Raw genomic sequence first — 11,188 nt, forward strand, 5'->3', positions numbered from 1 at the left:
GCGCGCCACTGCTGCGGTGTATATGTGCCTAGTTTTGTGCACAAAGACATGAGGAAATCATGTTAATTTTTTGCTCTTTATGGAAATTAAATGTTCTCCTAAACGACTTACATGTACACAATTTCTCTTCCAGGACATCATGATATACTAATGTAGATCACTGACCACAAATATTTGCAACTAAATAGAAACCAAATCATCTTGAAAACGGTGATGCTTTAGGTGAGTTTGGGGAAAAGACGCGGAAACTGCATAAAATAGTCACTAAAATTAGTATTTTGTCAGAATTTCAGTATTTTACTTTGTGCTTAATTTAAAAAAAAATATCAAGAATGTAGTAAATCGTCATTTTACATGCAGCCATGTCAGAAAAATTGCATAGATTGTCGAGGAAGACATTAAATTTCAATAAAAAGTGAAAAGGGAAACGATTATCTTGTGTCTTTGTGCACAAAATTAGGCACAGGTACAACGCAGCAGTAGCGGGGCGCGCGGCGCCCATGGCGGCGCCCAGGCCTTGCACGCATGGATTTGTCTATAGCACAGTTATCTTTAGCACTCTGTATGTTTTTTAAAGGCACTGGACACCTTTGATATTGTCAAAGACCAGTCTTTTCATTTGTATCTCAACGTGCATAAAATAACAAACCTGTGAATATTTTACCTCTATTGGTTGTCGAAGTTGCGAGAGAATAATGTAAGAAAAAACACCCTTGTCATACAAGTTTTGTGCTTTTAGATGCTTGATTTCGAGACCTCAGCTGAGGTCTCAAATTCAATTCAAATGTTTTAGTGAGAAATTACCTCTTTCTCCCAAACTATGTTACTTCAGAGGGAGCCGCTTCTCACAATTTTGTTATACTATCAACAGGTCTCCATTGCTAGTTACAAAGTAAGTTTTTATGCTAACACTTGTTTTGTCATTAGTGTCCAGTGCCTTTAAAGCGGAACAACCGGTAGGGCTAGCTCGGTGGTCTAGTGGTGAGACATCTCCCCCAGCAATGCAAAGGTCAGGGGTTTGAATCCCACCGGAGGTTACATGCCTGTATTTTTTTCCACAGAACTCATGGAAAGTATTAAGTAGTGCTTAATACATCGGTGTAAGGATACAAACAAAATGTATTCTTTGTCTCCCTGATGCAAAACATATTAGAGTGTGATAAACAATTTTGTATTCCTTATCTAATCTGGAAGGTAATGTATGCAAAATTCAAGTCCAGATTAATGTGTGTATTTCTGAGAGGGAAAAAAATGGAACTTAAAAGCGAAAACCCTTGTTCCTAAATAAGGAACCATTGGAAAAGTGTTGGCCCGTGAATCTGGAGGTCTTTAGTTCAAATCCTGCTCTAGTAATTTTTTTCTTTCTTAAACAGCAAATCAATTTAGTAAGAAACAACTAGATTAATTCCAAGGGCACTTTATACTGAAGCTTAAACAAAAATTATACGCCACTTTGAGGAAATCTTGACAAGACACTGAAAAAAAATGGCACAAAAGAAATTAATACAAAGGGAGGTATATCCCAAGTGGGGTGTCAAAAAGATCCCCCTCCCCCCATTTTGAAAAGGCAAATTTTATCAGCACATCAGTGAACGATTTCCTTTGTAGAGCTACACATTTGCTACTCATTTGCTACTCAATGAGATGCATTCAGTGTGTACAAAACATGTTCAGGCTGATTCAGTTTTTCTATGCAAATTTCCTGGAAAAAATTTGTCCCGGCATTTAATGACTTAAGCCCGGTTCATACTTCATGCGAATGCGAATGCGAATACGAAGTGAATTTGACGTCACAACCCTCCTTTCGCACCAATATTCGCAAGTGAGTTGAGCAGAGTTCTACTGCTGCGAATTTTTCGTTGCGAATTTGTGACGTCAACATTCGTATCGCATTCGCATTGGCAGGAAGTATGAACCGGGCTTTACATGTAAAAGTGAGCTGTTTTGATTATGTTGATACCGTTTCTCACTTGAAATTTCCTCTGTACAGCTACATGTACATAGTTGCTACTCAAAAACTAGCATTTGCTACCCAATGAATTGCATTCATTCATTTATTCAGTAAAATTTATTTAAATACAGTCATACATGTAAATGTACAAAACAATAATACAATAATGCACGTGTTGAAAATTACAAAAGCAATAGTATTCAGTGTGCACAAAACATGTTCACAGTCTAATTGGACGAAATCGTTCACGGCACCTAATGACTTGCTTACGTAAAAGTGAGTAATTTTTGCACTGTTTCCCACTTAATGTTTCCTTTGTACAGCTTCATAAAATGTTCAAGTTGCTAGCTTGTCAAATGTTAGCATTTGCTACTCAATATTAGCATTCAGTGTGCACAAAACATGTTTAATGTAGTTAATAAGTTTTGCTATAATGCAAAATTGTTGGACGAAATCGTTACCTGCACAAAATGACTTGCATGTGAATGAGCAATTTTGACACCGTTTCCCACTTGAAATTGAAATTGTAATTTGTGCATGGTAGAATTTAGATTGTTGATTGAAGTATCACCATCTGGTGTATGAATTATGCACATCCTTCAGTTACATCCCTATTTTTTTCCAAACACTGGTTTTCATGGTCCAACTAGCATTGACTAGCTGTAAAGAAGCACTACTTACAGGGATTGTTTTGTAAAAACATCCTATTGATTTTTTACTCTGTGAGTGGCAATGTCACAGATTCACGATCTATTTTATGTATTCTGAAATTGCCATTATCGAGCATTATAAATATTTTGTATGCACCCTAAAAGTGTTGTCAATCGTGCATGTACAACCCATACAATATATGTTGTCACAAGAGGGCATTATCACTCAAGAAATACTATTAATTGGGATTTACCAAGGCTACACAATTCAACAAGATATGTATTTTTGTTTGGTTAGATAAAGACAGATATGGTCATTTGTTATACAGAATTTCAAAAAACCTAAAAAAGCTGGTAACTTTAGGTTTGAAGCTCAAACATAAACTGGGTACCCCCACATGAGCCCTGTTACCGTGTCCCTTGGAACAAGATACACATACATGTATAAACCTTTTCGCAAATACCCATAGCACAAGCGCGAACTGTTGAACATGTTGAGTGAGGTGCGTGCTGGTCTAGCTAGTGATCAACTTGATCGCTAGCCAGAACATTCTGCACCTCATGCCACACCTAAAGGCGAGCGTACCGGGTATTTTCGATAAGGTTTCAGATTCTCAAAAGAATCTTGAGCTATGTATTAAACAGTGTAAAAATTGTTTGTTTTCTCTTGTTGATTCTCGCTGGTCTTGGAAAACAAATGTTGAACCATTAGCCTTGAGAGTTTTTTTCTCAAAATTTGAGCTCTGTTACCATGTCCCTTTAGAATATGACCACAGACCTTTACACAAATACCCATTTGAGCAAGCGCTATAAACTGTTGAATGAAGTACATGCTGGTCTAGCTAGCGATCAACTTGATTACTAGCTAGAACAGCATGCACGCCACGCCTAACGCACGCGTACCGGGTATTTGCGATAAGGTCTCCTGCTGCAACCACTTTCTAAATGAATCTGGATCTATGTGTTAAACTGTGTAGAAATGTTTGGTTTCTCTTTTTGATTCTGGTCTTGGAAAATTAATTTCTGGTCATCAGTAAAAATGTTGTACCATAAGCCGTGTGACTTGTTCCCAAAAGTTCAAGCTTTGTCCCTTATGACACACAGACCTTTGAGCAAATACCCATTGAGCAAGCGCTAACTGTTGAATGAAGTACATGCTGTTCTAGCTAGTGATCAACTTGATTGCTAGCTAGAACAGCATACACGCCAAGCCTAACATGCGCGTACCGAGTATTTGTGATAAGGTCTATGCTGTGTAACATTTGAGGCATTCCATGGTGAGGTTTATCAATATAATACAAAATTTGGTTTGCGGTAACACCATGTGTGTATCTACTTTCCAGGTAGAGTTTGTTCTTAGAGAACTGTCTTTCTGTATTCTACTACCGCGGAGTAGATTGTTCGGGTGTTCGGAAGACTTCTCAGTTCTGAAAAGAACTGTCCTGCTTTTTAAATTATTACCCGGGCGGATGGTATAGAAAATAGGCTGGGACTACTACTTTAGCTTATAGGATCGTAATTAACTGTACTAGCGCGGAGTCAGTTCTTAAATTGGTCTCAACATTTTGACTAGCTTGCTTATGCTGCATACAATGTCTGAAAGAATCTTGCTCTTCCTTGCAGGTTGCAACACAATGGAAGAGGACGCCCTCTTTGACTGCCCTGAGGGAAGGCCAACAAGGACTCGATGAGCTTGAGGAAATCAGCAACGATGAGGCCCACGATTCTCAACAAGGTAGGCTTTGCAGAGACCTGGAGCCGATTTCACAAAGATCTAAGATTGATCGTAACTGCAAATCAATCGTAGTTGCTAAGAAAAGTGTCACGTCACGATACAAATCACTATGGTATACTGAAAATTTGCCTTGTGATGAATTTATTGCCGTGTGAAATCGGCTCCTGGGCCCTATTTCATTGGGCCCTACCAAAGCAAAGAATTGTGATAAATTTGCTTTGGCCCACTTGGTTACACCCAGCTCATAAATATTAAGTACTGTATAATTTGCATACAGCTCATGTCAAAGGTCACACCATGACCTGCATTCCCAGGTTTAGTTAATAAAACCTTATTTCCAGTATGGCAGCTACTTTGCACAGTGTGTGTATTATTGTCTACTATCCCACGTGAAATACACCACAAGAATCTGCGCAGGGAATTCCTGTATTTCACAGGTAAACAGGGAGTTTTTGCTTTTGCTTGTGCATTCCATGTTACTAGGCATTTTTTACTTACACAGCTAGCACAGAAATTATTTAGTAAGCGGAGTATTACAGAAGCAGGAAATTCTGTTAAGCTTATTTCTTAGGTTAGCAGGGAAGTACACATGCGTACTCCCTAGTGTACTAGCTATTTTTGCTTACACAGCTAGCACAGAAATTTGGCGCTTGCCCTGTAAGCGGAGAATGGCGAATGCAAGTGCAGAATGTGGCCTATAAGCAGAGCAATGAAAATGGGCCGTGTAAAGTACTATCATTTTGATTCTGAACTGTTCCATTTTATGTATAGGGGAGTGAATTGGATCCATCTGCAGTCCTAACTAGTTCTGCAACTCCTATATTTGCATATGTTGCAATCTACTATATATTTCTTCCTTTAATGGTGCTGGACACTATTGGTAATTACTTAAAACAAGTGTTAGCATAATAACTTACTTGGTAACAAGCAATGGAGAGCTGTTGATAGTATAAAACATTGTGAGAAACGGCTCCCTCTAAAGTAACGTAGTTTTTGAAAAGGAAGTAATTTTCCACGAATTTGATTTCGAGACCTCAGAATTAGATTTTGAGGTTTCAAAATAAAGCATCTGAAAGCACACAACTTCGTGTGACAAGGGTGTTTTTCTTTCATTATTATTTCGCAACTTTGACGACCAGTTGAGTTCATACTTTCACAGGTGTGTTATTTTGTGCATATGATGTTTAGATACACCAAGTTAGAAGACTGGTCTTTGACAATTACCAATAGTGTCCAGTGTCTTTAAACAGTTTTCTGCTTAGCGAAAAAAAAAAAAAAGAAGCAGTGTAGCCCTACCAATCACAGGTACGTGTGGAAAGGTACGACCGCTGTCTTTCTAAATTTTTGATAACTCAAATACAAGGTGTCCAAAGACCTATGATAAATTAATGGTACATAACAGGTTGATAAGCAGGAACACCATGAACTAAAAGCAGATTAAGAGTAACCATCAATATAAATATAAATAGTAAACTTGCGGGTACAACCATGAGTAAAATCTCTTTTGAAGGACATTTCAAACAGTATACTCTACACACTGTTCGAAATGTCGAGACCAAACCGGCTCTTTTCAGAACCACCATTCCTTCAAAAGAGATTTTACTCATGGTTGTACACGCAAGTTTACTATTCATATTTATATTTATAGTTACTCTTATTCTCCACACCATGCAAAGCTTCAAACACCACTTAAAAGCAGATTACTAGGATTCAAAACTTTGCGTGGTGAAATAGGATATAGTAAGGTTTGCGGTAACACCATGTAATGATAATCTCTGAATGAGTTGGGGTGGTTCTGAAAAGAACCGTAGGTTCGCATGTTAAGTGAGGTACTATTCTTACTGGGAAACAACTTGAAAGATGTTTACTGATTCTTCTGCTGCTACTACAAGATTGCCAGATGGTGTGAATGTGATGTCCCAGGCATCTTCACAATCCTTAATGACACACCCAATGTACTTGCCATCAGGACTGTACTGACATATTCTATTGTTTTGTGTTGTCTCGTTATATTGAGCAATAAAGATACTTCCATCTTTATCACAGCAAATACCCCAGGAATCTTCAGACTGATCAATATCTACTGAGAACACCTTTCCACCCTGATAATCAACCGAGTGTAAATGATCATCACCTCTACTGCTGAAGATAATCCGCTCCTTGTATAAAGTCAAATAATCTACATTTACTGGATTAGAGAATGTTCTGATGAGTGATCCATCAGGGTTGTAGAGTGAGATTAGCCCTTCTGAATAACCCACTGCTATGAGATTGTTTTCGTCCACTGCAAGGCATAATGGGGAGAAGTCTTTGACACTTAATTTGAACTGATGATGGGGGTTATATTTCCTGTTAAAGACCTTGACTTTTAGATTGTCAATCACATACAGGTGATCATTATTGCCCACAGTGAGTGCTGATGGTTTAGAAAGAACTTTTAGTTTTAATCTTTGTGGGCAGTGAGTAGACTGTGATGTGTTTGCTGCTAATTGAGGTTTTAATGCAAACAAGGCATTGTGGTCTATATCTAATACTACTATTTCATTGTCAGAGAAAGCTGCAACCGACTCTGCACTTTCAAATTTTGTTAAACTTTCCTTAAGTTTCCACTCCTGTTTTGTATGGATTGTTTCATGTTCCTTGGCCTGAGCCTCTGCTTTAGCTTGTTGCTCATCTACCAGCACTAGTATTCCCACTGACATTTCACCTTCTTCAAACTCAAGAAAGGAAAGCCTGTCAGACACAATCTCGCCTTGTATCTTAGTTAGTTCATCAAGATTGTTTATAAGTTTCAGCTTGAAATCCAGAATCTCATGAGAGCTTGCGTGGTTCATGAACTGATTCACTTCATCCAGCTTGTGCTCTACCTGGGTCACTTCTTTTGTGTTGGTTGCCTCTGCAGTTTCAAATGTCTGGACTCTGTCTTTGTAAACACTCTCTGCCTCTTGCTTCAGCTGCTTTTCCTCTTCAGTGATCTTTGCTCTCTCCTTGGCAGCCTTCTGGGAGATTTTCATACTGGTTTCAGCATATGAAGATTCCAGTTTCTTGCGAGACTCACTAGCTTGTTCCATGGCAGTTTGAATATCAGCCTTGCATTTCTCAGCTTTTGCAACCAGCTCTGCGACTTCCTGTTTGCATATATCCAAAGCCTCAGGTATACCAATAAGGTCATGTTTTGGATTGCCATGATCAAGAACAGTACATGTTGTGCATTCTAACTTCTGGCATGTGTTGCAGTAGATGTTCAGAGTCTGATCACCGTGCTTGTCACACTTTGGAATGTACTCCCTGATTTTACTGCGGTAGGTTACAACACCTGATTGCAGTTGAGCAAGTGAGTGGATTTGATGTGATTTTAAGACTGCCATGTGCTGATGTGCTTGCTGACACTCTTTACAAATAAAATGTTTACAGTCAATACATCTAGAAACAGCCTTATAGTCTCTTTCACAGGCTTGACAGTTGACCTCTGACCCATGACCCTCCATGTGTTGCTCCTGAACAGTAAACTCATCCACCAGGGCATTGAGTTTAAAGTCCTTAGGTAGACTGTCAACCTTGTTGTCTTCTAGTGTTGTTTTCTTTCTGCACAGAGGACACAGTAGGATGGAGTTGTTAGGATCTTGTTGGTGAAGCTCCTTGAGGCATGTGAAGCAGAAGCTGTGTAGACAGTCTAGCATTGTTGGATTGATGAAGCGATTGGTGCATATTGGACATTCTAGATGATCCTTACTGATCTTATCAAGCACTGAATGGACTGTGATACTGGCAGCCATCTTTGACTTAAGCGTGTTACGATCTTTCCCTGTTGGTACAAAAAGATCAATTCATTTTTATTAATCTACTCATGTTTTCAGTCAGATGTTGTATCTTTAATTGTGTTAAATGACTTCAGGTGACTGTACTTGCACAACAGACAAGTTCTGGACCATGTTTTTGCACGTATGTACAGTGCAGAATTTGTGCATTGTTCATGTTGAACACTACATTACAACACATATTAATATATTGCGCTCATGGCTGTGTTTAAGTTGAGACTCAAAATTTAGTGCCCTCTTCTAGTACAAGAAAAGGCCTATAAATATAGTACTTCATCTGTTTGGAGAATTTGCTTAACTGCCCTTTATATATTGTTTTTGCCCCTGGCAGTTGCTGAACTATTGACTGACCCTATTTAAAAAAAAAAAAAAATTAGTTGCAGACCTACCAAGTCTCACGCATTAGACATGAGACTCACGCATTAGGCGTGAGACTCAAGAAAAGAAACAAGAAAATATTGCACGCAGTTTTTCAGAATTATTAACTTGAGCTGGCATGCAAACAGAGTGCAAATTTGAAGATTGCGCACGATTTTGCTCTATCAGATGATTCAGCCGACAATTTGGCAAAGCACAAAACAGGAATTGCGTACAAGTTTGTCCGATATCTTAGCAAATTCGTTGAGTGCGCTCCACTAGCCTAGACTCAACAGGCAGGGAGGTTCTAGAAGTGGTGAGCTGGAAAATTCCATTAAAACTTTTTTTTTTTGGGGGGGGGGGGGTATCCCTGAAATAACATTCCAACGATTCCCAGGAAATGAAACCTTGGGAAATTTCCCTGAAGATTTGTAACCCCACCACCTCCCCATGTATATTTCAGCCGTTTTCTCACGAAAATGCACACCCAAGGTGCAAAAACATTGAGGGTTCTGGCTCTAACGTAATACCGCAGGGGGTTTTTCCTTGGAAATTGCCTTACTTATACTGGGTGTTTACAAGGGTGAGAAATTCAAGTTTGAAAAGGCAAAATCAATTTTCTGGAATATAGTTCATGTATTGTTCAGTGAAAGACCTCTGTAAGAGATTTGTTCTGATAATTACTAAAGCTGATTGGAAAATCCACAACTACTTTTCATGCATGTAGCACTAGCAGTCAGTGGCTGTGTGTCAGTGAACCTTGATCAACAATCACTTGCAAACCTACAGGTACCTCAGTATAAATGATTTTCCCTACAGTTCACGGAATAACAAGTACTTACAATTCTTGGTGTTGTTTGAGGTCTTTCTTCATAAATTCACCTAACAAATAAGCTGTGACTTCTGTCTGGTGTTTCAATATCCACACTCTCCTACACTGTTCGTTGTTTGTGCTGGCTAGTGCTGTATTGATGGATGCATACAGTCCACATAATGCAACGTAGTAGTTAGCATTAAATTGCTCGCGCTCCCTGAAAAAAAAATCCCCTTTCTATTTATAGATCCAATGTTGTCACCGTGAAGTGTAGTACATCATGTACACTGCAGTTAGGCACGATAATGGACATGTATGTAGACTTTAGGCCCTTCGCCTCTACAGTGGACGTTGTTCTATTTAACGTAGTGGAAGATTTCAAACTGAGTGATTGGCCAAGTAAACACAATAACATGTTGCTTCCCTGCCCATTCGGATTGGATGCCACCCTAATTTAAAATATATATATATAATATACGAGTAATAATATTCATTTTTTTTTTACTATTAAAGGCAGTGGACACTATTGGTAATTACTCAAAATAATTATTAGCATAAAACCTTTCTTGGTGACGAGTAATGAGGATAGGTTGATGGTATAAAACATTGTGAGGAACGGCTCCCTCTGAAGTACCATAGTTTTCGAGAAAGAAGTAATTTTCCACGAATTTGATTTCGAGACCTCAGATTTAGAACTTGAGGTCCCGAAATCACTCAGATACTTATTGAGATATGATCCCACTTCCGGTTGAACCGGAAGAAGAGGTCAACTTGAAGTCACGGTTTCTCAAAATTATTCTCCAATCCTGAAGGAGTCTGTAACTACAAACAGTCTAAAAATCGATCGTGTACTTCTTGAGATATGGTCACACTTCCGGTTGACCCGGAAGTAGAGGTGAACTTGAGGTCACGTTTTTTTAAAATTAGTGTCCAATCCCCAAGGAGTCTATAACTACAAACAGGTTAAAAGTCGCCCTTTTACTTCTTGAGATATGGTGCTACAAAGATTTCCTAATTAAATATGCAAATGAGGGTCATGTGGTTAATTAATCAAGAATTTAGCTCTTTTGATTTTATGGTTTAGGAGATTAGGCTTAAAGAAAAAACGTGTACAAATGCAATGTGGTTTTAGGCAGAAACAAAGAATAAAAATAAAAACAATAAAAATCTTGACGAAAACATCACCTGTTCCGACGGTAAGTCGGAACAGCTATTTAAATCAACAGCAAAACATTTAAGCCCTTACTCTCATTCACATTTTCAATCTATCTTTTCTGCATTAAACCATCTATTTGTTATGTTAGCATGGGGAGGGGGTATTGCAATCAGCTGCAAAAGCATTTTGGGGCTATAACATGTATTCCTTTTGTTTTTAGCGGTGATCACACAAAAAACAAAATTCCCATTGAAATGGTCTCAATCAGCACTGAAAACATAAAAGTAGGGTTTAAAGAGCAATTTTAATTGCTGCAGCTACAACCACCTTAGGGCCTATTCAAATCTTGTATAAATCGTAGAGTTTTGGTGGTACTTTTTATATGTGGAGCTTCAAAGTGTTCAATTGCATTAGTGTGGATGGACTTTTTTCAACGTTTGGGCTGCCCACCCTTCCTGGCCGTTCCCCTGGCCAAAGGGATCTCTGCTCCTCCTATATTGTAAAAACCTGTTGGTTTTTTTATGAAAATCAAAAGGGCAACAGTAGAGGACCGGACCTTCTCATGATCAATGGCTGGTCTTCTGTGCTATAGAATCCTCTGTATAATCACATTGACAACAACATCAAAACCGCTTCACACTTGATCCTGCTAAGAGGATCAAAGGAGGATCTGATCTCAAAAGGGCGATCAAAGGGAGATCACCAGC

At 38.7% G+C, this 11,188-nt stretch overlaps 2 protein-coding genes across 4 annotated transcripts in view; one reads left to right on the forward strand and one right to left on the reverse strand.

Annotated features, from left to right (window-relative positions):
- LOC139938158 (synaptic vesicle 2-related protein-like) overlaps nucleotides 1-11,188 on the forward strand; it is an 81,613-nt gene that overhangs the window by 6,527 nt on the left and 63,898 nt on the right. For all 3 annotated transcript variants that reach the window (XM_071933541.1, XM_071933542.1, XM_071933543.1), the window contains exon 4: nucleotides 4,225-4,336. In XM_071933541.1, the coding sequence (XP_071789642.1) occupies nucleotides 4,225-4,336 (112 nt within the window). The remainder of the gene's footprint in view (nucleotides 1-4,224; nucleotides 4,337-11,188) is intronic.
- Nucleotides 4,473-9,478, reverse strand: LOC139938157 (uncharacterized). The gene is made up of 2 exons (XM_071933540.1): nucleotides 9,354-9,478; nucleotides 4,473-8,141 (listed from the first exon to the last, which is right to left on the reverse strand). Exon 2 carries the CDS (start codon nucleotides 8,110-8,112, stop codon nucleotides 6,175-6,177), a length of 1,938 nt encoding a protein of 645 aa, XP_071789641.1. The 5' UTR covers nucleotides 8,113-8,141; nucleotides 9,354-9,478; the 3' UTR covers nucleotides 4,473-6,174.

The sequence above is a fragment of the Asterias amurensis genome, chromosome 6 (assembly GCF_032118995.1).
Source record: "Asterias amurensis chromosome 6, ASM3211899v1".
In the NCBI taxonomy this organism is placed as follows: domain Eukaryota; kingdom Metazoa; phylum Echinodermata; class Asteroidea; order Forcipulatida; family Asteriidae; genus Asterias; species Asterias amurensis.

Coding starts and splice junctions, on each gene's coding strand:
- LOC139938157 (XM_071933540.1), bottom strand. CDS start 8,112: ATGGCTGCCAGTATCACAGTCCATTCAGTGCTTGATAAGATCAGTAAG.